The sequence below is a fragment of the Ammospiza nelsoni genome, chromosome 6 (assembly GCF_027579445.1).
Source record: "Ammospiza nelsoni isolate bAmmNel1 chromosome 6, bAmmNel1.pri, whole genome shotgun sequence".
NCBI classification, from domain to species: Eukaryota; Metazoa; Chordata; class Aves; order Passeriformes; family Passerellidae; genus Ammospiza; species Ammospiza nelsoni.
In genome coordinates, this window is record NC_080638.1 from 47,671,402 (window position 1) to 47,699,061 (window position 27,660).

The window sequence follows — 27,660 nt, forward strand, 5'->3', positions numbered from 1 at the left end:
GTTTTGTAGATGCAGCTGTTTTTCCTGCTGAGATGTAGCTGAATCCTTAGTCATTAATACCTGTGGTTATTAGCAGAATTAAGGGGAGAAGTAGAAAAGTTTGTAGCAGGAGTTTGTTAAATCAAGGAAATATGATGGTCAAGCTATGCCTTTACCATGTGCTAATCCCCTGCATACTCATATCTCGTATTTGAGGTGTGAGACTAAAATATAAAATAATGTTAAGAACTAACTTTGACTGCTGTGGAAGTGGCTGAAGCAGTATTACTTGAGAATTCCTAGCTAATTTTGGTTAGCTCTATAAGAGTGGTAAAAATATTAGATTTTCTGTGTTACTGGTACAATTGTAGTTGTAAGCTGCAGTGTAATTTTATTACTTCAAAGAAATGAAGCTTTTAATATTTTTTTTCTCAGGTTTTCTTTAAAGTGTTTTTGAAAATTAACAGCTTGTCTATTCAGAGCTGTGTTATTGAAGTTACTTTTTGTTCTATCTCCATGAAGGTTTATCCTACTGTGAACAATGTGAGGCAAAGTCTAGAAGGCTATCCTGGTAAGCAGATGAATCCCCATTTATGTCCTTTTTGTGGTCATAATGTCCTGCAGAATCACTTCAGTGGTTGATGTTAAATGAACATGAAGTTCTCATCTTGCTGATAATGGGATAGAATAGGTGGCAGTAGAATCTTTCTGCTTTTGCTGGAGCTCTGACTTCTGTTGTGATGGAATAGATAAGGTTTTGTGGGCATTGGTTTGTAACATTTGTCTATCCTAGCCATGTTCATATGTCACTGCATAGGAAATCAACAGCTCCTGTCCACTGCTCTTACTCCAGTCATAATTTCATTTTGGCAGAAAATTCATGTTTGAGTGTGTCAAATTCTTCTGTTTTGATTGCAGTGTTATTCTGCACATCAGATAGAATGGAGGCTAAAGTGTTATTGGTCTTTCTTTTTTAATATTGTATATACAACTGTTTTGTTCATTATTGCCATGTTTATTTTCATTAAGTCATATTTGTAAAAGCATGGGCCCAGCCAACCTGAAACAGGAACAAGTACTGTTCCTGTTGCAAGCTATATAGGATAGCTATGCTCCTATGCATGACTAGCTTTTGAATTTTAGCAGCTGGTAGGTTTTGATCATGGAGCTAGCATGAATGTTTTCAGCAGTTTTTGTCTTTCCTCTGGTTAGTGTTTGGACATACATAGAAATTGCAGCCAGAGAATTTATAGGCATAGAGTGGGGGGAAAGAGAAGTGTTCTGAAGGTTTATTCTGATTTCTTGTTCTTTTTCTTTTAATTCTGTTAAAGTTTTCTTTATACCCTTTAAAGTTTGACCTGCTTTGCTCTCTTCCTAGTTCTTTTCTCACAGCAGCAAATGAGTAAATAATTCTAGAGGGTGAGACCCACAACACTTGGTGAATTACATGACTCTGTGTTTGTGCAAGTGAACAGTTCTTTAGACTCCTGCAGTTAGTGCATTCCTGAGAGTAGTAAAGCTTTTGTAATGAGTTCATTTGGTGTCTTCTAGGACATGTTGAATACAGTAGGCTTTGCATCATGCTTTTACTACACAACACTAATATAATTCTGTATGCCTGGCTGATTCTTCTTAAATCCATTTCAAGAAATCACAACATGCATTAGCCAAAGGCCAAATCAATACAAATATAATTTTATCATAGAAGTTCTTTTTAAAATAACATTGTTTGGGATTTGGAAGGTTTATTTTTTCTTCTGAAAGCTGCTTGATTTATTTCCTCTATTTTGTATGGGTAGTGATTCCAATCTGTTGATATCAAGTAGTATCATATAAAAAAACTATCCATAGTTCTCCCTGTATACAGTTTCTGATTTTCCTAGTGTAAATACTCTGTGTAATGTTTAGGAACTTGCTAAATTATAAGATGGAAAGAACTCCAGCAAGTATATACCATTTTATACTACTGGAGCACTTAACAATTTCCTGAAAGTAACTCATGAAGGTAGGACAGATAGCTTATTCCCCAAGATACTTGCTGCTTTTAGAATGTCTTCCAGAAAATAAATGTACATGTTCTGCTTTTTTCCTTAAGCTGGTGGCTCACTTCCTTACAGTATACAGACAGCACAGAAACAGCTGTGGTTGCATTCCTATTTTCAGTAAGTAGAACTCCATTAGTTGTTGTTTTGTTTTTTTTTTTTTAATTCAGATTGTATGTTTAAAGTTACAGTGCTATAATGTTTGAGTGCTTAAGCAAATAAGTGGAAGTGGTTACAAGTATGATATTCCTAAACTCCTTAAAATAAAGGCCTTAAGTTGCTTATCTGCTGGGTCTTCTCTCCAAAAGTTGGTAGAAAACATGCTGTTCATCTACAAAAATTATAATTTTGTTGTTGGGATAATGTTGCTACTGGATTAAAGGTTCTGTAAGCTTTTATATAATGTTTCCTTCCCTGAACAGGAATGATGTTACTCCTTTTTTTTTTTTTCCTCAACTTCCGGCTGTATTTCACTTTCCCCACTTGTGCCTCTGTATTAATGGGATTTCAACTGAGCCACAAGAGGACTAGAAAGGCTTTTTTTGGTGGTTGCTTTATTTTTTTCTTGTAAGTACAGCAGTCCTGCTGCAAACATTCTCAGTCCCTTGTGGCAAAATCTTTTGTTAAAGATGCCTGACATTTTCTATTAAAAATTTCTATTTCCATATGCTGCTAGTTGTGCCAGATTCTAACAGTCTGACGCATTCCATGCCAGATGTCTCCCTCAGGCTGAATTGTTAAAAACTTATGCATGTTTAGAGAACAATGGAGAAAGTTGTTTTGCAAAGATCAAAAATAAAATTAATAGAACTTGTAACCTCTTACAAGACCACAACTTCCCATTCCTTTCATCAGAAACTGTTAACTCTTCTGGACAGAAGTTGCTCTGGTAAGAAAATTTTGTTGCTTCTGGTAAGAAGTAGGATTGTGTTCAGTTGGGTGTATGTTCAGGGGACTGAAGTAGAATTGATTGTGGCAGAGAGCATCTTTCATTCTAGAGTGAAGGTGATTGCTGTTGTGAACCTTGCTGGTCAACGTCCAAGGAATGGAACTCGGGCAGAAAGCATGTGAGGCTCTGTCTCCTGCCTTTAAACTGTGTCCTCTGAATACAGTCAGCAAAGGAAGAAAGCTGCAATCAACTTGAAGCTTTCAAGTTTGTTCAGTCATGATTCAAAAAGCAAAATACTCATCAATCTGGAGGTGTTTGTGCAGTCTTAATTTGGTTTCTGTCATCATACCTCATGAGAATCTTACTAGAAAACAGACGTAACCTTTTTTCAGTTAGTCTCTTATTTAATACACAGAATGTTACTTAATAATGATATAATTCATTTATTTATTCCTTTTCAATGAGAAAATGCCCACATAGCTGTCTCCTTGGACATACAGGGACCTGCTCTGGCACAGAAGGGCTGTTTGAGGTTCAGCTGTGGAACTGGCTGCAGATGGCAGTGGCCCTGCAGAATTGTGCTCTGTAGTGACTGCCCAGGTGCAGCCCTTACCCTGCCATAATGCAGCACAGGAGCCTTGAGCAGAGCCTGCAGGTAAACTCTTACCACAGGGCAGGAGGCAGACTGCACCTTTGTATCTGTGGAACCTGGGACAACCAGAAAACAGCAGGTTTCACTAGGTGTAAATGCAAGATGAGCTGTTTGAAAGACTTGCTATAATGCAAATCTTTGGGCAGTGGAGGGTTTACAGGAGTTTAGCAAATACTTCTTCAAACTGGAAAGTAGTATGAAACAGCAGGAAATTAGGGATTCTACCAAAGCTGCAAGGAAAAAACCCCAAATCTTTTATGCTTACAGTAAAGGAAAATTAATAACTCCTTTTTGCAAGTAGGGAGAGATTAATGGAGTTGGAAGATGGTGTCCTGCAGCCTCTCAACTGAAGAGGCAGGATGTCTGCCCCAGACTTTTTATAATGTCTGTGGGCTGATTTTCTCTCTCCTGCCAGTTGAGTGTGTTTAACCTATAATACAGCTCAGAACTTTAATTTTTTTTAAATAGTGTGACTAAACTTAATATTGCTTTTACTTTTCTGATTGTAGCAAATGATGACTAGACTGCTTTGTTAGATTAGCTACTGTGTAAACAGAGTAATTTGCAGAGTTTTCTCTCTGGTATTATTGCTTGTTTTCCCTTCCAGTATTACTAATTTATGAGGACAGATTTGCAATTATTAGTAATTTTTGTTAATTGCTGCTTTCAAAACATTTGATCAGCTTTAATAGTATTGTATTTTAACATTCCTTTTAGTTTATTTGCTTTTAATATGGTGTGCCTTATGTTTGTGCAGTCACTTTGTCAAATATTGATTTTCAAAGAGTGGAATTCTTGGTTGGAAAAGAATTTGTTTGACATATGCCTGACAAGTCCACGATGATTGTTGTATTAGAGCTTTGCATGTTCTTTAGATTTATAAAGTTTTGAATAAGTTTTGAGTTTTCTTCCCAGTTTGCAGAAGTACAGTGTTGTTCCCCTAAAATCATAAAAGATGAGAGACAGAGATCATAAGTGTTCTCTTAGGTTGAAACTAATGAGATGAGGTGTTTTAGTTTCTCTCAAGCCTTGTTGCCAGTATCTTAAGATAGAAAATTCTTTCAGTATTTGAAGTAAGAGAACTAAATGCTTCAAGAGGTGGTGTAGTAGAAAATTAGTTATTCCTGTCTCTGTTTATGAATTGGATATGTCTGTGCAGTTCAGTTTCCAGGATTTTGTGATGGTTTAGTCCTGGCCTGCAGCTCAGCACCACAAAGCCACTTACTTGGGCTCCTCTGCCCTCCTTCCTACCCCCCTAGTGGGATAGGGGAGAGAATCCTAAGAGTAAAATGGGAAAACTTGTGGGTTGAAATAAAGACAGTGTGTTAATTAATCAAAAGCTACTCATAAAAGCAAATCAAAATTAGTTGGTTTACCCCACCCTGGGCAGGCAGGTATTCAGTCATCCCCAGGAAGTGGTTGCTTGGTTGCCTAGTGGTTGCTTGGGCAGATAAAGGCCATCACTCTGAATGACCCCCCCATCACCATCTCTTCCCTCAGCTTCATGTGCTGAGCATAATGGTGCATGGTCTGGAATATCCCTTTGCTCAGCTGTCCTGCCTGTGTCCCCTCCCAGACTATTTACTGGGGTGGTGTGAGAGGCAGAAAAGGCTGTGTGTGACACCTGAAATATCTGTGTTTGTGCTGTTTCTAGCACAAATCCAAACATAGCCCCATACATACTAGCCAGCATGAAGAAAATTAACTCTATCCCGGCCAAAACTGGCATTCATTTTCCCCTTTTAATCCTTACATGTTTGTGCTGTCCTGCTAGGGAAAACATGGCCAAAATGTATTTTCCCCTTTCTGATTTCAACTTTCTAAAATAAGTTTCAATCATTTTAGATGAAACCAAACTGCAGTTAGAGTACTGTAGGTAATAGATAGAAGTGGTATTACTCTTGCTAAGGCACACTATTTGTATCTGTCTTAAGATAAGGAGGCAGAAAGTTAGTAGACTGAGATAGTATCTCAGAATAACTGCAGTTAGTGGTGAGGGGAGAAGTTAGTCCCAGGGCAAAGCAGTGGGGTAAATCTAAAGAAAATAAATTTTAAATTCCCAGTTCTACTTATTTTTCCTGTTTTTCATTTTTACAATTTTATTGGAATTACCTAAGTATTTGTGTCCCGTAAACTTAAAGATGCTTGTCAGTTGTGAGAGAAAAGCTATTAACCAGGGTGGTTGAGTCATGATTCAGCCTTACAATTTGTATGTATGGAAAGTGTGGAGTTTGTAGGGGAAGACAAGTTTAGTCAGCTAATTCTGTATCATATATATCTTCATCTGTCCTATAGAAAGAGAATTTGATGTGGCTTGCATCAAAATATAAAGAAGTCTAGTTTACATCAAATGTGCAGAGTGTTTCAGCTCTTGCTGTTTAAGAGTACAGGACCAGTTCTCAGAGGTCTTTTTTCCTTGATCAGGGGGGATAGGGTTGTTAAAGTAACTAGGTCCTCACCCATGAAGTTCAAAGCCTCTTAATTTTAAGTGCACTGTATTGTGTTAGTCCTGAAAGTCAACCTAGGTAAATAATTCCAGCCCTTCCAAGTCAGTCGGCTCAGGCTTTTAGAGGAACACAGTGCACTTAAGTTTTTCAGAGTTAATTGATTCTTTTGGATTTGCTAATTAGAATAGAATGCTATGTTAGGGAAGCAGGATTGTGACAACTGAAATTGGAGTCTTCCTTCAAGTCTGTGGAAAGAAATGTCTCTGGGAAGGTGTGTTACGCTTTCTTCCTAAATTTGGATGAGAACTAACAGCTATGAACATAAAGTGCTTCTTAATGCTGTGACTGCATACTTTCAGTTATGTACATACATTTACTGCTTGCTTACTTTAACATTGATGCTGAAGCAATCCAGCAATGGCTTGTTTTTTTAATCTAATTTTTTTATATGCACATAGATATGACCTCTATTCTTTTAAACCCTCAAATTTCTCAGTAGCTTAGAGGCACTGAAGGGGGAAGAGGAAGAGTAGCGGCAACAATCTACCAGTTGCTCCCTGCCTTTATGTCATGGATAATAAATTGTAGTACACTCAGGATTCTGTGGGGTTTAGTTTGGTGCCAAACTCGGTTGCTTGAAGTCATAACCATTGATAGTCTTCAAAGAATGTGTATTGTCCAGAAGTTTAGACTTTGTTCCAGATAGCACTCAAGGAACTGAGAGGTGGAAAAAACTTGTTAGGAGAACCTGGCACACTGAGGAGAATATCTCTCTGGGCTGGTTTTAAGGAAAAAAACCCTTGCCCTTCTGACTTCTAGTAGAATTGTTAACAGTTCAGTTAAATGTAGTATTTTAAGATTTTCTCTAGGAGAAGTAAGTATTGAGTGTGACAAGTATATGTAGTACTCATGAATTCATGGTGCTGTCATATGGTATTTTTTAGACCTGAAAATAAAACCATGTATGAAAAGAATTCCTTTTGCTTTTCTAGCAAATGGTCAGCAGAAGTCACGGGTCGAACTCATGCCATGCCTCACATTAAGACTTACATGAGACTCTCTCCTGACTTCCAGAAGATTGCTTGGTTCTTGGTAACAAGGTAAACATCTAACCAGTACAGCTCTCACTTAAGAACTTTATATATGGGGGTTTTATTGTCAGCTGCAGGCCCAGGTGAGTTACTTCCATAACCCACATAATACTTCAAATAGCAATACGAATTTTTGTCCATATTTAATGTTTCTCCATTGCATTGTCCCATTCAAGGCTGCAGATTGAAATTATTACATCAGAAACAGTTGATAATCACACTAAAATCTTGTCTGAGTTGTGACTGCCAGTTCTGGGGTTCAACACCAACTAAAGTGATAAATATTTTAAATTTGGGTTAAGTTTCTTAAAGATATGGTGTGCTATAGTATGAATGTGCTGGTTTCTACAAAACAGAGTTTAGGTTAGCTGAAGTTTTACTTGGGCTGCCCTACTGTAATAAAACATAGAATTTGGAATCTGATCTCTTGTCAGATTGAGTTGCTTAGCAGTCTGCCTGGAAGTACAAGCTTTATATTTCTGTTGTTTAAAAAGCCATAAGAGAAAGCAAGGATTTCTTGACCTGAAGGGAGAATGTCTTGTTGTAAATGAAAAATACAGATATGTTTCAGTTTTTATGCAACCCTATATTCGACAGATTATGATCTGTCCTTACTCTTAAATGCTCAGTTACTTTAATATTTCTTTCTCTTTATATTTAGTCTCTTTAAATTTCATCACTCATAGATACTGTTGCTTGCAATAGTGGTAATGATTAGTTTAAATCTGATGCTCACTCCATTTAATACAGAAATTCATGGTTGCTTTATTTTCTTCTCATGTTTCTTCTGCTCCACCATTTGCTGTTACCAAACAGTAGCCAGTATGTCCATCAGTTGAAGCATAAGGTGTAAATTTCATATTGTGCTGTAGAAGTAGATTTTGACAAGAGAATTGCATATATTTTTGACTCCCAAATTGGTCTCCTTTGTAGTAGATACTGTTGAAAGATTAAATACAGCATGGTGCTGAATAACAAATTGAAACAAAACCTCTTTGTATTTGTTATCGTAAAACCTCTTAAGTATTTATTATCATAAATAGATCCAAGAACAAAATGCCAAGAGCAAAAGATACTGTTTAACACTCTATAGTAAAATGTAAAATGCAAATCCACTCTGTACTGAAGGTATTGTAGCTAGTCCTAACTGAGGTAGCCTTTAATCTGCTTAAGTCATCAAATTGAAGCTATTTACCAGTACCAAATTCCTTTCTGAAATTCCTTCTGCAGAGAAGATTCAAAAGGCTGAATTTGTCTTGTAGATCTGTATGACAGAAATAGGCTTGTATAATTATCCACATGTGTTGTATGAATGCCTTTCTACATATTGTCTCTGTTGCTCCCACTGTGCTGTAAAAATAACAACAAGGAATAACAACCAAGTCACTTTTTGTGAGAAGACTATTCTGATTGAATTTAAGTTCTCCTGCTAGAAGGACATTGCTAGGCTATGTTCTTTAAACATTTTCTGCATTGAAGATTGTGCCTCACTAAAATGCTTTGTTTCTCTTCATAGTGCCAATCTATCTAAAGCAGCCTGGGGAGCTCTGGAGAAAAATGGCAGCCAGCTGATGATCCGTTCCTACGAACTTGGAGTTCTTTTCTTGCCTTCAGCATTTGTAAGTCCATAGTTCAAGCACAAATCCTGAGATATCATGAAAATCTGCAAATAGTTATGAATACAAGCATAACTGAATAATCTGATCAGTAGGTTCTGTATTTCCAGATAAAGTTAATAGGAAATCAAATTTGTATTCACAGGTATTCATAGTCTTGTTTTTCTACACAGCAGGTATGGATTTGGTATTATGGCTTTTTTCCTCTTACTCACAGGCAATAATATTTTGAAATTGTAACATATACCTAAATGTTATTGGAAAGGATGATCAAATCTCTTCTTTTGTGCTTTTTAAAACTGGCCTGTGAGTGCATATTCACATTAATGTAAGGTGCGTGTGTGGTGTAACTTGAGAAATGATTCCTAATCTTGCCCCAGTCGCTGTTCTTGGTCATTCTCTGAAATGCATTTGCAGTCACGTGACTTTCTCTTAACATCAAGTTCCTTATTGATCTACATTTGCTGGTTTTTAGCCCTCTATGAAATCCTGTGCTAGAAAGTCCTTAATTACACATTGTATTTAAGAAAAAATCTTCCCTTCTTTGTTTAGATTGGGTTTTGTCTGTTATCTGATGGGAGGAGATGCAAGATGTGGCTGATTCCTCCTTCTCTCTGATGAGCTGACAGTACCAAAATGTTCTCAACAGCAGTTAGTCTGTGATCACAAACCATTCAGACTTCTTCCTGTGTGAAATTTCTTCTTTCCAGGGAAGACCACTGCAATTTTCTGTGAAAAAGTATTTGTATGCTAAAAGTCCTTAGAAATATTTTGCTGATAAAGAGTATTTATTTCCTAGATAATATTCACAGATGATCACATAATGTTCTGTCATTTCTACTGATTAGTAATGTAGTCCCAAATGAATATATACTAATATTATGGAATTGTAAAAATGTTTGCCTACCCTAACTGGATAATTGTAGTCTCCTGAGACTGCATATTAAGATTGATGGTTTCTGAGTGCAGCTAAAGAATTCCTGTATCTCAATCTTGACATTTATAATGAGTTTGCATAGTAGTGAGGTCTCTGATATCATGAACCTTAGAGATGCTTTTCTCCAGCATGGTTTAGGGGAAGAAAATGTGTTTATCAGAGAGCTTCTTATAGCAGGAAGCATTGTTTTTTATATCAATAAGCTCTAAAAAAGGAAACACCATTTGTGTAAACAACTGTTAATAACAGATTAATGAAGCACTGGGCAAACAAAGCTGTGCAAAAATTTTTAACAGCAACTGACCTGAAAGGGATAAATTAATGTTCTTGGGAGTTGGGTACTCCAGTTTCCAGTTGGCTATCTCTAGGTGTTGCCAGGCAAAGAGTCTATGGTACTGGTGTATTTGTACCTAGTAAATTAAGGGGTTTGTATAAACATAACTGATCACCAGATGACACAGTCATGTAACTTTCTAATAATAACTTTCTCAGCATGTCTTTGTAGGAGAGGTGCTCCAGCCCTCTGATGATCTTTGTGGCCCTTCTGTGGGCTTGCTATAACAGGTCCATGCTGGGTGAAATTATAATGGCCAGGCATTCATGTAGTAGTTTGTCCCTGCATATTTCACGACTTAGAGGCCTATTCTGTGAGCATCTCTTGTCTGCTCTTAAATATCTGTAGGCTTTTGGCAGTCACAGTCTGCTCTGGCTGAGTTCCACAATGTTATAATGTCACATGAGGCGGTTCTGAAAGTTACTCATTTGAAGGTTTTTTTTCCTTGCACTGAAAGATGCAAGACCCATGTGATCCCTAATCATCCTTTTCATACCTCTCTTTCCAGACACCTTTATCTTTGTCTAGAATGATGAGTTCTTATCCTGCTCAGTTGTTCCTAGAGGGGAGATTTTTTGATCACTTTTATTTTTCTCAATTTTTTTTTTCCCTCTGTATCATTTGGGTTGGGAGGGTGGTAAATAGAGGGACAAAGGTTGTACTTAAAATGCAAATATGATTCTAGAGAAACAGATCCAGATATAAAACTATTACATAATGGTGTTCTCAGGGTTCTCCTCACTGGGTCTGTTTGGCCTGCTGTATTTTTACAAAGTGGTGTGTAACAGGTTAGCTAACCATGGTGTGAATACAGTGCTTTCTCTCTACAGCCTTCAACTCCCTTGTCTTTGCCTTTCTTATAGAAAGCTCCTATGCTTTTTTATAATTTCTACAGATTTTAGATGGCTGTACTAAAACCTGTCAGTGTGTTCAAGATAATCTTATGTTTGGGTTTCAGACTTCTCAGAGCATAACTTAATTGAAGCTCATTTAAAACTTGCAAGAATATAGAACAGTATGTATTTTGGAAGAGAATACTTAGTTCTTCTCCCAGTTTCCTACATATTGATAATTAATTGTGGAGACTGTCAACCAGAGGAGGTCACCTGATTATCACATGTGTGTGATATCCCACAATGTATGTGGGAGCAAAGCAGGGAGAGACACTGCAGCTGCTTTCCTTTCTTCCCTGAGAAGTGTGTGCCTGCAGAGACCCTTGGTAACAAGGAGGTAGTCAGACAAATACTGATACTGGGCTTATGTACATGCAGTCATCTGATACTCAAGTTGCACTGCTTAGTTTATGAATTTCTTATGCATATGCCCTGCAGTTAGCTGCATAAAAAGTGCTTCTTTGATAACTTGTCTGCTTGTCACACTGGTTCATTGTGGTTTTAGAGTGCTATGTGGTGGAGTAGTTTTAAGTGAAGATAGCAGAGAACTTGGAATAGACTAAAATTTTTAGAAACAGAAATGCTTGTTCACAGCTAAAGCTATGCAAAATATAAACTACATGAAGTGCTTTGAAACATAACTGAGCTTTCCTAGGCCTCAAGGGACTCACCATGCTCTAGGTATCAGAATGCTGATTTAATGCTGCCAGTTTCTGATAGTTCTGTTTCTTTAGGTTATTTCATGCAGTATTATCACAAAGTTCATGACAAGTATTCTGGTAGAAGTTAAGACTTGGCATCATAGAATCATTTAGGCTGGGAAAAGACCTTTAAGATCATATAATCCAATCCAATTAAAATATTCCTGGCTGTGATGGAAGTTGAACCCATGTCCCAGAAAAGACTGGAGCCTTAATCCAGCACCTGGAACTACCTGGCCACACTACCCTGGTGTATTTGCATAGCACACACTTCATGTCACTTATCTTAAGAACTCCTCTAGCTCTGCAGTTTGTGCCTTCTATTTTCTGCTGAATACAAATTTGGAAGTGGGTCGTTCCTCACTTGCTATCAGCTGACTGCCAGCTTTTGTCTTTTTTTAAAATGCTTCCAAAATTATACTTTGAGGTTGGGTCTTGGTCTGGTGTGCTAATACAGACTCTCTGAAATATGTTGAATGGTTGTTCCCAATATAGCAACAGCTGTTATCATTTAGAGTTTTAGTGTTTAGGGAAAAATCAGCTGATGCTGGCATTAGATCACAAGCTTCTGTTCAGTAAAAAATAATGCTTATTATAAGTAAGATTGTCCTGTGTTTGAACTACATTTCCCTTTCCATCTCCATTTCTCACCTCCTACATGCACACTCTTTTTCAACTTGCTCTTTCAGCTGCTGGGGATTCCTTTCCAGAGGCTGAGATAAAGTATATCTTTAACAGGTAAAACATTCAGTGAGAATGCAATGACCAAAAAGTATGGAGTTCTGGGAAGCATGTTCCAGTAATTATTTTGTTTGAAAAATCTTGGAAGTGACTAATGGAAAGCCTTTTAAGTAAATGGTTCTTCCTCACAGCTTCTGTGTCTGGTAAGATGCTAAGATAATTTGAGCTTGACTTGTAAAATAGTATAAAAATTTGTGAAATACTTAAATCTTTTTAGAGGTTTCATGAATATGATACTGGCTCTGTCAGCTTTTAGAAATACAAGCTCAGAAAAATATAACAGATGCTATTAAACAGGAAACCTACCCATAATTGCCTACCTAGTGCTATCAAATCCTGTAATTATATCTAGATAATCAAACTCAGACAACTAACAACAATATTTCAGATTCTGAAGTGCTGTATTTCATGTTGAATACTCACTGGAGTGAAGTGCTGTTTTGTACTTGACTCTGGGTCTGGGTGTGTGAACTGGATTAGAGATAAGCCAGGCATTAGCATGTGATTTTCAGAACTGAACTGCCTAAATTTCTTCTGCATTTGAATAACTGAGCCAGGCACCTTCTGTCATAGCTCAACTTAGAGCAGAACCAAAATCAAGCTGGTTAAGCTCTTTGTAACATCAACTTCCAAGGCAATGTAATACCACTTTCTTCTTTGGTTTCTCTATTTTTAGATGAAGTCTTTCATCCCATGTAAAATGGAGTGGGAGTAGGAAAGCTAATAATGTAATTAAACAAAGATTTTGTATGTAGACTTCAAGATGCTAAGCCTCGCTTTAAGTGTTCACAGAACTGCCACAAGGTTTTCAAATTCCAGTATTAAAGACACCCAGACACATATGTTCCAAACCAAGAACCTTCAGATTTAGATACCTGAGTTTGTCACTGTTGGCTTCCTATTAAAAAAATAAATAAATAATTCTTCTGGTACAGTTGGATAAAGCTCTCTTGGGAATAATTGTGCCCAGTGTTGAGGAAGGTTTTGCTGTGTATTCTGCTGGCCTGATGAGCCTGGCCCCTGTAGTTTGTTTGCACGCTTAATTCTTTGCTGCTGAAACCAGCAAGTTTTTAAGTAGTTTTGCCAAAAAGGACTATGTTTCTGTTAGTGGCATTGGAAACATCAATCCCATAATCATCCAGTGGGATAATAGTTGTCTCCTGTTAAAAATTACTTCAGTAGGATCAAAATTCTGTAATGGTATCAGTCTTAATTCCCACTTTAGTATGGCTAGCAATTCTTACCTTTATCTTGTGATCTCTTTTTTTATAGCCTGCAGTCTGCTTTGTGTTTGGGGCAAAAAAAAGCATGCAAAAACTGGAAGACACTATTGTAAGAGCTGTTAAACTTCCTTTTCCCATTTTTCCCAGTGTCTGCTTTTTCAATGTATGATGCTAAGCTACTAATAGAAGCCCTATCAGCACCTAAAGTTTTAAAAGTACAAAAAAATTCTTTCCCAATTGAGATATGTATTTATCAGCATTTCAAAATGTATTGCTGTAAGCAGCAGTCAAAGAGCAAAATAAAGTTGCTGAGGGAAAAATTCTGACAGAATAGAATGTGGCTGAGGAAAATTTATAAGTCAGACAAAATTATTTTCTGCAAGGTCCTGCTGGTTTGTTTTTTGGAAACAGCAGTGAGAGCTGTCAACATTCAGGAAATGCTCAAAACAGACAAAGTGTGACTTACTTCAATTTCTGTGTGAAGATAGACACGAGTTATTTTTAAAAGCATGTGAATCTCCTCAGAGAGCCTTGTTAAAGAATGTATTCCACAAACTAGACACTTACTCCAGTGTGTTTTGAGAAAAACCAGATGTCTCTTCTTAGATGAATATTTCCTGAATGGAAGATCTCTATAGGTTAAATTCTTACAGACAAATAAAACTCTTCTGGGATGAACTGAGTCAAGCTGCACTGGGGGACAGCATCAGAGGAAAGGGAAATATAATTGCTGAGTACTGAGGAAGAAAAGGCAGGGAAAACCAAAGTTGTAGAACAAGAGAAGGAGGTAAAATGCCTGGAAAGAAAAACGCTGAAGAAGTAACAGGGCATGGAGTGTAGAAGAAATCAAGCAGAAACAAAAATACTGCTAGGTTGAAGAAAACAATGGATAACAGGGAGGAAGAAAACGAGATGAAAAATGTCCTTACTTTGTAGGTAGAGGCTGAAGTAGGTTGTGTTCTACACTGTGCTTTGTGATAATAAAGGTTTCACAAATGTCCAACTCAGATGGTGCCAGGCAGCAGCTTTGTAGTTGTGGTGCTGTCGATCAGGCACGTGAAGTTTGTTGTAGCATAAAACCATCTCACAGCATGGCAGAGGAACCTTCCCTGCTGCTCCACATTTCTTCTGTAGGTGATGTAGAAGACCAGAGAAGCTCATGGGATGTCTGGGCAATCAGACCTCATACATGTCACATACATGCTGACAATTTGTATGTCATCTTGTGAGTAGTATCTAGGAATACACGCCACCCAGACCCTCCTACCAAGTGCAACCTGACTGCTGTGAGTTATGAAAAAATATATTTCAGCACCACCACCACTTACACACTTCCTGTTGTTTGTGAGCTGTAAAATCCCTGGCATAATTCATGTTCTTTCAACTACAAACAAAAGTATGTTTTTTGCATTTTTACATGACATTTCTACCAATCCCTGAGTGATTCAAATTCATTGGAAGTAAGGCTATACAACTAGATTGCATTTTGTGTAAGTAATTATGAATTTTCCCAGTCATTTTCAAACCCTTAGATGTTTATGAGCTTTTAAAAGGAATCTTGCATCTTTACATTGGTCTGTTTTGAACATATACTTGTTACCTTAAGGCTAAGTTCCACAAAATGCTGTAGCCTGGTTTTAATGCAGATTTATCAAAATATCTGACTGAAATTATATAAGAAAGGGAAGTTCAAACTGGATTTTCTTTCATGCAGTCCTTTAGCATGAACCTTGTTTGTTTCTTCTGTTCTTTTCTTTAAAGGGCAGTGGCTTTTTCCTAGTCCTTGAAATAATGTACAATGTTTCTTACATCATAACCTATAGTTTGTTCTTACTTTGGGTCATGAGACAAAAGGTGCATCTATATTCTAAGGGAGATTCTTGAACTGACTTGCTAGAACTGCTGTCTGACATTGTCTTTGGCAGCTCTCCTTTTTCTAGGTTACTATTCTTCTTGAATATTAAAGAAAAAGGCACAAGGCTGCATTGATTCCCATGCTTTGTGTGGTCATATGTGGATGCTGCTGTCTCCTACTTAAAATGATGGCATTTGATGGTGTAAAACTCCAGTGAAGAAGGACTTGCAGTATTGTGTATAGCTGGGACTCTCCCTTCAGACCATGTGTATGTTTGAATACCATGGGATTTTTTTGGCAATTAGGATGCTTGCTTGTGCTATCACAAAAGAGTAATGCTGTGAAACTCAGACTGGTGGACCATAGAGCTTGAATAAAATGTAAGTTAATAACTGGACATGAGCAGCCCAGAGAGCCAATTGTGTCCTGAGCTGCATCCAGAGCAGTGTGGGCAGCAGGGCAGGGAGGGGATTCTGCCCCTCTGCTGTGCTCTGAGACCCCACCTGCAGGGCTACATCCAGCCCTGGGGTCCCAGCACAGCAAGGACCTGTTGGACTGAGTCCAGAGAAGAGACACAGAAATGGTCAGAGCTGGAGCACTTCTCCTGTGGGGAAAGACAGAGAGAGCTTGGGGTTCTTCAGTCTGGAGAAGAGAAGGCTCCAGGGAAACTTTATTGCAGCCTTTTACTACCAAAAGGGGGCTTATAAGAAAGGTGGGGACAGACTTTTTAACAAGAGCTGTAGGGACAGTTCAAGGGGCAGTGGTTCTAAACTAGAAGAGGGTATATTTAGAGTAGAGCTAAGGAAGAAATTCTTTACTCTGAGGTTAGTGAAACATTGGCATAGGTTGCCCTGAGAGATGGTGGATAGCCCATCCCTGGGAACATTCAGCATCAGGTTGGATGGGGCTCTGAGCAACCTGCTACTAGTGGAACATGTCCCTGCCCAGTGTACAGGGATTGACCTAGATGATCTTTGAAGATCTCTTCCAACCCAAACTATTCTTTGATTTTAGAAAGAAAAATAGTTGTCAGTAATATCTTATAAATAAAGAAACTTGATGGCCTTTAAATTTCTAGTCTGTTCTAATCCAACTACTTGATTGACAGTAAGCTATTTGAAATCTCAGAACTAAGAGATTTTGCTTTCATGTAGTTCACTACAGTTGGGATCCAATTTCTCTGGAGAAGTAGCTAAGCAATACCATCTGCCCAAGTTACTCGAATAATTTTAAATGTGTCTACCTTTGTACTGTATTGCATTTTTCTTTTTTTAGTCCTTAACCTTGTTTGACAGTAATGCTGTCATTCTAATATAAGTGTAGTCTTTGAAGATTTTGTGCAAGCAGTTTCAAATCTTCATTAAATTTCTTTGTGTCTGTGGATGATGTTACCCAACATGTCTGAAAAGCACAGATTTGAAGACTTGCTTCTATAACACAAAGTGATATCTGGTTTAATCCATGAAACATAATGAGCATCCAGTTAATGTGGTCAGAATGAAGCTAAACAGCAAAGACAAATTTTAGAAGCTTTTCACTTCAGTTAAATATTAAACACTGAAGGAGTTCACCTAGTAAACATGGAAGTAAATTAGTGTATGTGTAGAGGCCTGAGAAGACAGAATATATCCAATATGGACCCATATGGCCAAGCCAATAGATGTAATAAAAAGAGAAGAGCTCAAACAGTAGAAGTAAGAGAAGCTGAGTTTTTAAGGTGCTTCATGAAGTATCCAATCTCAGTAAAGGAGGCAGAAAGTTTTGTTCATTAACATAGTGACTGAGAAGGCATCTATTGTAGATTAAGTTTGTCCCAGAAACTAATGAATCTTTTCTTCTGTGTTTTTCTGTTCTTTCATAGGGATTGGACAAAGGTTACTTTCATGTAGGAAGGGAAAAGCTGCCAGAAAGGAAAGATTCAGCAACATATTTTCCTGTACCTTATGACCTCCCACCAGAAAAGTATGGAAGCAAAGGTAAGATGTGACTTCAGAGGAAAAGCAGGCTTGTATTCTGCATGACCTCATTAATTTTTAGCAGATAACATTTGTTGTGTGTAACATGTACATTACTAACTCTTTTCACATTGCTGTTTTGAGCAATTGCAGTTGATCACCTCCAATAGTCAGCTGAACAGCAGAAGGCCATTTGTGGGCAGCAGATGTATCTTTAGGGCAGAACATTTAAAGAATTTAAAAAAAATCTGGTAGCTGACAGTACTACTCAATATCTAGATAAATAAATCATACAGATACATCAATCTCCTGAAGGTCTCTGTAGTTAACCAACAGATTCAGGCTGTCATAATAAAAAAGACTATTGCAAAGCTCAATGTATCGATGATACTCAGGTAAATGAAACCTGTAGACCAGCAGTATGAATTGAGAGTTCCTTGGAAGGGAAGCTGAAAATTGTCCAGTCTGGTGTTTGGGAATCATGCACACAATAGCCTATAAATAAAAGTTCTTTGTGTCTTTAACAGTACTCAGATTTTTATTTTCTTGTAGAATCTTCTAAATGAGTACTGAGATTTCGTTGTATAAGAGTTTTGTTGTATGACATTTTCTCATTGCGTTCCCATCATCACATCTCAGTTGCAGTATTGCTATTATCTCTCTTGCCAATACAAGTTGCTTACTGTAGTCAAGGAGTTTCACTTCATTTGTGATTTAGATATTACACAGTTTACTGACTGAGGAAATCATCTGTTATGTGGAGGGAACTCGAAGTATATCAAGGTTTTTTAATAACGATTTGGGGGAAGTCTCAAAAAAGTGCAAAATACTTTATTTTTCCTCATCACATCAGCACTTTGTTGAGAAACAAAGCAAATCCTGTGTTTAAAGCTGCAGTACTGGGTGGTACTTTTTTCTCTTTTTTTTTTTTTTTTTTTTCTTCCCAAACAAGTGGTCATTGTCCTGGTATTCAGAAATCATCCCTTTGTTTGTGAATATTCATATAGATCCCACATTTGTTCCCCATCTGCCTTTCCTCCTTCTTGAGATCTTTAAGTATGATTTTTGCATTGAGAGGAACAAGACTAGTTCCTTTTCAAATGCCATGCTCACCCAGAGGGAGGGGATAAGAGAGACTGAAGTGCAGGGTGCACCTTTTGCAAACGCTTAAGGAAGAACTTTCCAAATTCATGCAGTGGGGAGTGAGTTTGCCATGTAGAATGACTTGAAGTCTGGTTATTTGCAACATTTCTATATATGTGAATACTTGTTGCTTTGAAGCTTTCTTTTTAAATTAAGTAGAGGTAAGAATCCAGTCTCTGGGCTTAGAAATCAACCAGGAATTCTCTCATCCAGATCTCCACTCACAGTGCAAAAGACACCCATAGGAAGAGGATCACAAAGGTGCTTTCTTTGTGTTTTATCCTTTGCTATTCAATTGTGTGTGCCTAGTTTTGAGTGTACTGCCATCTGTCATCTTTATGAGAGCATGAAGGCTTCAGGTGGCCTGCCAGCATGGATTCTTTGAGTGATACTCAGGTGTTATTAAAAAGAACTTATCTAGTTCTCCAGAGCCTCTTTACCTTTAAGTAAAATGTGGTGGTCTTTTAAGTTGTGAGAGGATGTTCAAAAATCTGAGTATAAATGAAAGAGTGCTCCATCTGAGCTTTCAGACAATGTTTAAGTAGCAGTGGGACAGGAATGGCTCATTTATTTTACTGAGTGCTGACTCCACTGCTGGAGTTCTGCTGCTTGTAAATGAAGCAGGAGTGAAGCTGTGCTACCAGCCTAGTAGATAACACTGACTCCAGTGAGGTGCAGTTGGGGTATCAGAAATCAACAAGCACTGATCTTGAAGTGTGTGAAAGGTAGGTATGTTAAGGACACTTGAAAAATTATTGGGGCTTTTGTTTCCACCCCCTCCCCCCCCAAGAAGGTCAAAGGAATTAACTTTGAGAAGCTTGGCAGTCATTTTCATGTGCAACAGTAAACAGCTGCCATCATACAGTATTTGTGCACAGTCATTACCTTTCTCTTGTGTTACAGATCCTATTAAAAGTGATGAATAGTTCAAAATTGAACCTGCCATTTTATAAATAACTGAATTATAATTTGTATCAGCCCTAGTTCTACACATGACTTATTAAAATACTGCCAGCGGTTTTATAAAATCAGCAGCATCCCATTAACAGAACAAAGTTCCAAGTACAATAATAGCTACCTTGAGCAAATTTTATTTAGATAGCTACAGTTAGAAAGAGCTAAATTAGGGATTGAGACCTCTCAGCATGCTTTAAGGAGGTGACTGGAGTTATTTCTGTACATCTGAAGTTTTTCTCTGCCTGCATGTTTTGCTGAATTAAGCAGAGTCACTGCCAGATGGTAGGAAAATAGGGAAGATGGATAAGTCTAAGCTGCATAATGTACTCTTGAGTGACAGATTCCAGTGCTTGAGTGGGACTGGATTTATTCTGATGTCATAGATAGAGGTCAGTGCTTAAATCTGAATGTATGTTTGAAGTCCTCAATCCTTTTCCCAACGTTTGCTCTATTCTGTACCCATTTTTCTAACTGTTAATGTTTACTATCTGGTAAGGTATTCACCTAAAATACAAAAGGTACACATGGCTCTCCAGCAGGAGACTGATAAAACAAGCATAGGGAAATAATGGTGCTACTTTTTTTTCTTTTTAAGAGATGACTCAAAGTCTAGATATCTTGTTGTTGGGCCAGAAACCTAGAGAGCTTTCTTGGCAATGCACTGTGACTTAAGTGCTATAGTTTCTTCTGGTTTCTGGTGCCTTTTATTTTTTATATGCTTTGAAGTCACCTGTCCACTGTAACAAAAAGCCAACCACCTACCCTACTGCTCTCTTCCTGCTGTAAGTAGGCACGTTTTAAAACATTTGCATAGCTGGGATGTGTTTTACTGCAACATATGGAACTACAGTATGAGAATGAAGAACACTCCTGTGGCAAGTAATGAGTACTTAGTAGCATTAAACTGCCCATGTTTAATTCCCATGGTACTTGTCACAATGTGCTGTTGTGTACTTTATGTAACCCTTCATTACTGATTTTGTCACTTTCTTATTCTCCTTTCCTTGCTACAGTAATTCTCACTTCCTATATTGTCAAGCGTTGTCATTGGATCCTGTAAATTTAATTGGATAAAAGTAATCTCAATCAATAGCTATTCCTGTCATCCTTGGTACAATTCTGTTTAATCTATGCATATTACAGATTAATGTCACTGTATTCCTTCAGGGCTCATTTTGTACATGGAGAGAAGAAGCAGGCTAGATTTACATAAATTTCTTAATTGAGAAAAATCACTGAAAAAAGGTTAAAGGATTTTTCTGTATTTCAGCAGGAGTAGCCTGCAAGGAGTAGAATAATACCTTGGATTCATAGAACAGCTGCATTTCTGCCACATGTATGGTAGGAGGAAGAGCACACAGCAGGTTGCAGAGCTAGCAGTTAACTTCTGCTGTGTTGCCTTTTCTCTTTCCCAAGAATGGAAAGAGCTTCTGTATTCTGAGAAGTGGGAGGGAACTGTGTGGTGCAAACCAATAATAGCTACCTTGAGCAAATTTTATGTTGCTCATCTGAAAATGTAATGTTTGAAGAAGTGAGGGGTAAATGTGAACTTTTCAGAGGTCAGGCAGTGTCATTCTTAGGTACTGAATTCTTACTGTCCCTGTGAAAAATATTCATGTTACAGTGCTTATTTATAATTACATTGGGTTAAGAGAGATGCAGCGCAAAACTTGCTGGCACTAGGCCATACCAAATTTGGCTGCATTACTGTACTTGTATATTATCTGAAATACAGTTCTTATACAGCTGGTGAGCATGTTGGGTTATAACTATATTTAAAATAATATCTGAGGAGAAAGCAAAGCCTTTTGAAAACTCTCTATCTTACAGTTAAAAAAAAGAGAAAACAAATGTCTGCTAAACTGAAATTGCACATGATGTTAATTGAAAATCAGTGAGAATTTGGACTTACCTCTTCCCTCCAGAGAGAAAAGAGGAAGAGAATCAAATTTTGCATTTGATAAATCAATTTGTCATGAGTATGTTTTTGTTTTGGTTTGCAGATCAACCGTGGATTTGGAATATTCCTTACACTGATGCCCCTGATACACATGGAAATATGTGGGTTCCATCATAAGTGTTTCCAGTACTCTGTGATGTTCCACTTGCTGACACTGAGCCTGACTTGGAAAAACTGCTTGTTTCTGTTCTGTAAGCTATAATGTCTGCTCTAATGGCTAATTTGTAGTTGAAACATTAAAATGTTAATAAGGGAGAGATTCTTGGAGAATCTGTAACCACATTATTACAAGTGAACCTGCTTTTTTGAATACCTTTTTATATGCTTTTTCTTTACTGTGGTTCCTAATATGGTTTTCAAGACAAGAACTGTTCTCAGAGTCTCTCTGCATTTATAGCTGTAATTAATTTTAAAATTACTGCTCTGTGAGACTGTCAGTTGACCCCAGTAGCTGGAATAAAAATTATATGTAAAATTCAAATTAAAATAAAGGCAATCTTGTTAACATATCCTTTGTTCTGTCTTCTAAATGTGTACATTTCAGATTGGGTTGGAACTTGTATCTTGCAAGTGTACTCCCAGGTATTTGATAAAATTGACAGTATCCCATTAATAGAACACATTGCTTGTATTAAAATTAGTGTGGCCAGCAGGACCAGGGCAGTGATTGTCCCCTCATACTCAGCACTTTTGAGGCCACACCTCGAGTGCTGTGTCCAGTTTTGGGCCCCTCATGACAAGAAATTGAGGGGCTGGAACATGTCCAGAGAAGGGCAGTGGAGCTGGTTGGAAAGTCTGGAGCACAAGTCTTGCAAGGAATAACTGGAGGAGCTAGGAATGTTTAGCATGGAGAAATGGAGTCTCAGTAGAGATGTTACTGCTCTCTACAATTACCTGCAAGGAGGTTGTAGCCAGGTGGGAATCAGCCTCTTCTCCCAGGTAACAAGTGAGGGGACAAGAGGAATCTGAAGTTTCACCTGGGAAAGTTTAAATTGGATATTAGGGGAAAATCCTTCACTGAGGGTTGTCAGGCATTGTTCAAATTAGTTTGCTAGTGTTAAGGTTATGATGTTCCTGAAGAATTTTTGTTCAGTATCAAAAGTAATGGAGGGCTGGTTTATTTGCTTCTCTGTCAGGATATTTCATTAGGCATGAAGTTGGCTCAGGAGTATATTGCAGTCATTCCAGAGCTTCACCAAAGAAAATCAGTGAGTTTTGGTTAAGTGTACCAGCTAATCACCTCTAAAGGAGACCTCTAATTAAAAAGTACTGGCACTGTCAATGAGAGTAACTAAATGTCTGCATGGGTCTTCCAAGTAATTTGATAATGCATTAATAATAATTCTACCCTGACCAGACACTTACTAGTAATCATTATTGGGGTACTCAGTGACTGTTAGCTTTCTTAATTATAGGGCTGCCAGTCAATATTATCGACAGAATTGGTAAATGTATTGATTTTTCTTTCCTATTATTTTACAATTGTGCTAAGCCTTACCGCCACCAATCTGTTGTCCCCAGATGCCTGCACACAGACACGAGGGAGCTGTGCTGAGGTGAAGGGAAAGTAGCATGTGTCCTGATAGTGATGCCAAGTGGCTGTACTGAGGGTAGTGGCATTGCATTCAGGGCTCAGGCTTGAAAGATATTCACTTTGATTTGGTGTTAATTAAATGTCAGCAACATGTTTAACTACTTACTTTTTTAGTTTCAGGTAAAAAACAAAAAGTTACTTTTTATTTTTCTTATGCTAGTGAACACACTGCATTTCTGTATTCCACCTTGCTTAAATGTTATGGATGGCTGACTGATTACACTGTTCCTGCTTTCCACACACTCCAATTTTTCCAGCTATTTACCCAAGAGCAATGGGAATGGTGACCTGTTTTACAATAAAGTCATCTTTAGAATAAGCCATAGTCTCATTTTCTTCTTCAAGATTCCGGTCAATATCAACTTGCTCTTGTTCTATCCTTTAATAGGGAGCATATCCTTAAAAAGACACCTTCTCAAGAGATAATTAAATCACTGCCAAGATCAAAGTTGACAAATTAAGGGAATTTGCAATTTTTGATGATCAATGACGGTAGTACATGTGTCTTTCAAAACTGTGCCAGATGATCTTACCTGCTTTAATGCAACAACTATTGCTATGCCCAAGACAAACACAAAAATGACATTCCACATTAACAAAATATGTAAATAAGGAGGAACTCAATAACCTTGAATAATTTGCCTTCGATATTCCTTTGAATAGTGTTATTGTTCATATTCCTTTGAATAGTGTTATTGTTCATATTCCTTTGGGCAAAAAAATCACATTGATGGTTGCAAGCAGCTAAAGGCTCTTTTTCCCACTGTGTTAATCCAAGGCACCCTTGAACAGGTTTGATGGATGGAGCCATAGGTATGGATAGAGGGTGCTCACTCAGTTTTGCTGCCTTTGCTGGTTAAACATGTAATGGCAGAGTTCTATCTTCCTTCTGACTGGCAAAGCGGGAAGTATAGGTGGGTTTTGGTTTTTTCTTCTAATAGGAGCTGCCAATAATTTTAAAGATACAGCAGCATTTTTTAATGGAAGTGTTGTTACCGTTAGCACAGTCTGGTTTGGCTGGCATCTCATCTTCCTATTTTTGGCAATTTAATGTCTTCTAGTATTGCTGCTAATTTTAATTTCCATGCTAAAGTCTATGCTAAAGACTAATTAGGAGGGAACAAAAACCTGCCACATGGTGTATCACCTATGAATAACAACAAATAGGAAAAAATGAAACACAACTCGCATTTATCCCTGTCTGCTGGTTGACTGTGCAACATAAGAAAAGGACTCATTTTCCCTGTGCCTGCTGCTCTAGCAGTTGTCACGCAGGTGGTGATCCTCTCAAACACTGGCATTGGAACTGCCACAGTGCACCCTTAGGGCTCAGACCAATACTCAAATACCTCAGGCTGTGAGATAATCAATGGCTCTTATATGGAATGTACAATTATCTGCCATTAAGGGAGATTTCTAAGATCATAGTGTTCACTCCCATTGCATTTTCATTGCAACACAGTTATTAGAAAATGGGGGGGGGGAGGGAAGTGGATGTTATAGTTCATTAACCTGCTTTCTGAAAAAATATATGTAGGTTGTCCTTCCCTGGAAAGAATGTGCTTGTATACTATTACGTTTAGCGCAGCTGAATTCCAGCCCCAATTATTTAAAAGTAGAATTCAGCACTGTAGCAAGTACCAGATATTGCTGAGTTTAGCTTTTTCTTCTTATAGTGAGAATGATATTTCCAGCAGATTTGGATCGACAGCTCTGCTCTTTGAACCTGCAAATAACTAATTTTAAAACCACATAGCAGCTGGAAAGGCTGCTTCTGTCTTCCCTAAACAATTTCCCTTCGACTACCATGCGCTGGAGGACAGAGATGTAGCAGCTTGTCGGGAAGGCAGTGGGTTAACCAGACCTGTGGAGAAGCAGGTGTCCTCTTTCGGCAAAGGGCGCTAATTTTTATGGCTTTGATGGGAGGGGATATCACTGGCTGACGGGTTTCGTGCCCGATTGCCTCGGGCGCTCCTCGGCCCCACAGCCCGGGCCGGGTACCTGAGGGCGGGAAGGGGGGCGGCCACCGCCCCTCTGAGGGCTGGAGGCCGCGGGGCAGCCGCGCTCTGCCAGCCCGCCCTGCCCGCTGCCGGCGCTGGGCTCCGGGGGCAGCGGCCGCGCCTGTGCTGTGGGAGCTGCTCCTGAGGGCGCGGCCCGGCCCGGCCCGCGGCTCCCCCGAGGCCATGGTGCGGGCGACCGGGCGGCCGAGCCCCGCGGCGAAGCGGAGGGCGGGGGGCGAGCTGCCGCCGGTCCCGCCTTGTCCCCCCAGCAGGCAGGAGGTGCCTGGCAGTGCCTGTCCCTGCGCTCCGCTCCGACGTGCTCGGGGCGGGGGCAGGAAGGGGATATGAAAGTGGCGGGGACGGGAGCCCCGCGCGGCGGGCGCCGGGGCTGAGGGGCTCTGAGACGGGACGGGACGAGCGGCTCCCTCGCCCTCAGGATGCTCGGCAGCCCGAAGCGCGCCCGCCGCGGGGCCGTGCCGGGGCCGCGCCCTGCCCCCGGGGCGAAGGTGCCGGCCGGCTCCCGGGAGCGCCGCTCGCCGCCGCCGGGCTCCGCGGCGCCCTGAGCCCCGCGTACGGCTGGCGGGCGGCGCCGTGATGCCCGGCGGCGGCAGCAGGGCCCCGACGTAGCGTGGCGGCGCGGCAGCCCGGTCCCGCGGGCGGAGGATGGCGTGTCGCGGCGCCTGCTGCTGCTCCAGCGCGGGTCGCCTCAACGCGGACAACGCGCGGTTCCTCCTGCTGGCGGTGCTGATCGTGCTGTACATGCTGTGCGGCGCCGCCGTCTTCTCGGCCATCGAGCTGCCCACGGAGCGGGAGGCAAAGGAGCGCTGGGAGGAACGCCTGGAGAACTTCACCCGGCGCCACAACCTCAGCCGTGCCGAGCTCCAGCACTTCCTCCGGGAATACGAGGAGGCGAACGTGGCCGGCATCCGCGTCGATGACATCCGGCCCCGATGGGATTTCACCGGCGCTTTCTACTTCGTGGGCACCGTCGTTTCTACTATCGGTGAGCGGCGGGACGGGCGGGCACCGGGGCGGCGGCGGGGATGCCGGGGCTGCGCTGTTCCTCTCCTAGCCGGCTCACAGCGGGCTCACAGCGGGCTCGTGTCGGTGCCCGGGCACGCTCCTGTCTCTTCGCTGCTCCTTTTTTCTCCTTCTTCCTTCACAGAGCCGCTACCGCGGGCGCGCCTCTCGCGGGAAGCGCTCGGCTCAGGGAGCGCCGCGGGAGCTCCGGGCAGGCGCTGGGGGCCGAGCTCGGGCAGGCAGGGCAGCGGACACAAGGATGCTCCGCGCGGGTGTCACTTGCCTGCGCGGATCAACTTGTCCTCGGGATACAGTGATAGACTTTGTGAGAGACCAGTCGCATCTAAAGCCGAAAGCTTTAAAAAGTCCTGCATGTCTTTAAATTCTGGGAAACGTTACAGAAAATCTTAAATCTGGTGGTTTCATAGGCTGTACGCTCAGGGCCCTTTCTGAGGATCGTCTTAACAAGAACCCTTAAACTGATTTTGTGGTGTCCAGCTGCAAAGTGTACAATTTGGAAAGATTGAGTTTCAAACCACTCGGCTTTTTCTCCTTCAGGCTTTCCAAGGCAGAACCGTCAAGTCAGAGGGCAAATTTATTTCACTTGTGAATAAACCCAAGTTTATTCAGGCTGAAGGAGCCTTCAGGGAAAGGTGATACAGAATAGAAAATCCGAGCAGTCTGACAGGTGTACATTAAGATGAAAAGGGATAGCACTAGGAACTGACATAAGCACCCCAGGGAGCCCATGGGTGTCAAAAGAAAGGCTTCATTTAGGCATTTGCAGACAGCTAAAAGCCTCGGAGGAAGTGAGCTTTCTTTAGTTAAAGACAGGCAATCTGTATGCAGTTATCACTGTGACAAATGGGATCATTAAATCTTAGTAATGGTATAGCCAATTCACATCAGTCCCTCTCCAAGAATGAAATATACATTGTGGTATGGTTATTTAGTTCTTCAGGAAATCTCCACTAACAGTTGGTTGGTTTTCTGTTTGTTTGGTTTTTTTTTTCCTGAAGAGGAGATTAGAGATGACTTGCTTTGTGTGGGATATGTAAGAGTTTGCCCTGTCCTGCAGCATACTCCCCTCTAATACTGAGGTTTTTTAAGTCTGGGGTTATTCTATTGTTAAAGATGTCATTGGACTGGTTTTGTATTTCATCAGTGCTTCAAGATTTGAGTGGTTTATGTACTTAGACCTAAAGTCTTTAAGACCCAAGAACTGCCTCAATGTTCTGCTGAACTGGCAACTGAAAATAATTTATGATTGTTATGGCCATTTTTGTGGATTGCTGTAGTTTGCTTGCCATTATAACATGTCCCTTGAAGTGTGCTTCTTGTATGATCAAAATAAATAAGCAGAGTTTATGCAACCATTTGCTACAGCCATAGAATTGTAGTAAAAGGATCAGATCAGATTGGACCAGATCTCAAAAGTTCCACCTGCCTTGCCTCTATTCCTAGAGATGGCCAGTTATATGGGACTTTTTTTTATGATGTTGGTCCAAGATGCCATTTCCACCTGGACTGTTGGAGATTCCACAGCTTCAGCAAGGAATCTAGCGTTGTGCATTATTACCCTGAGGTTTTTCTGATGTCTGCCTTACTGCAGTTCAGTGACTTGTGTTATT

General features: G+C 39.9%; 2 protein-coding genes across 2 annotated transcripts in view; both read left to right on the top strand.

Moving 5' to 3' along the window:
* Positions 1–21,924, top strand: part of TDP1 (tyrosyl-DNA phosphodiesterase 1) — a 35,957-nt gene extending 14,033 nt beyond the window's left edge. The window contains exons 11-16 of the mRNA XM_059474051.1: positions 502–550; positions 2,075–2,141; positions 7,002–7,109; positions 8,617–8,719; positions 17,262–17,376; positions 21,459–21,924. Of these exons, the coding sequence (XP_059330034.1) occupies positions 502–550; positions 2,075–2,141; positions 7,002–7,109; positions 8,617–8,719; positions 17,262–17,376; positions 21,459–21,532 (516 nt within the window). The 3' untranslated portion in view covers positions 21,533–21,924. The remainder of the gene's footprint in view (positions 1–501; positions 551–2,074; positions 2,142–7,001; positions 7,110–8,616; positions 8,720–17,261; positions 17,377–21,458) is intronic.
* Positions 21,925–25,672: 3,748 nt separating this feature from the next.
* Positions 25,673–27,660, top strand: part of KCNK13 (potassium two pore domain channel subfamily K member 13) — a 47,001-nt gene continuing 45,013 nt past the window's right edge. Inside the window, exon 1 of the mRNA XM_059474718.1 lies at positions 25,673–26,012. Within this exon, the coding sequence (XP_059330701.1) occupies positions 25,673–26,012 (340 nt within the window). The remainder of the gene's footprint in view (positions 26,013–27,660) is intronic.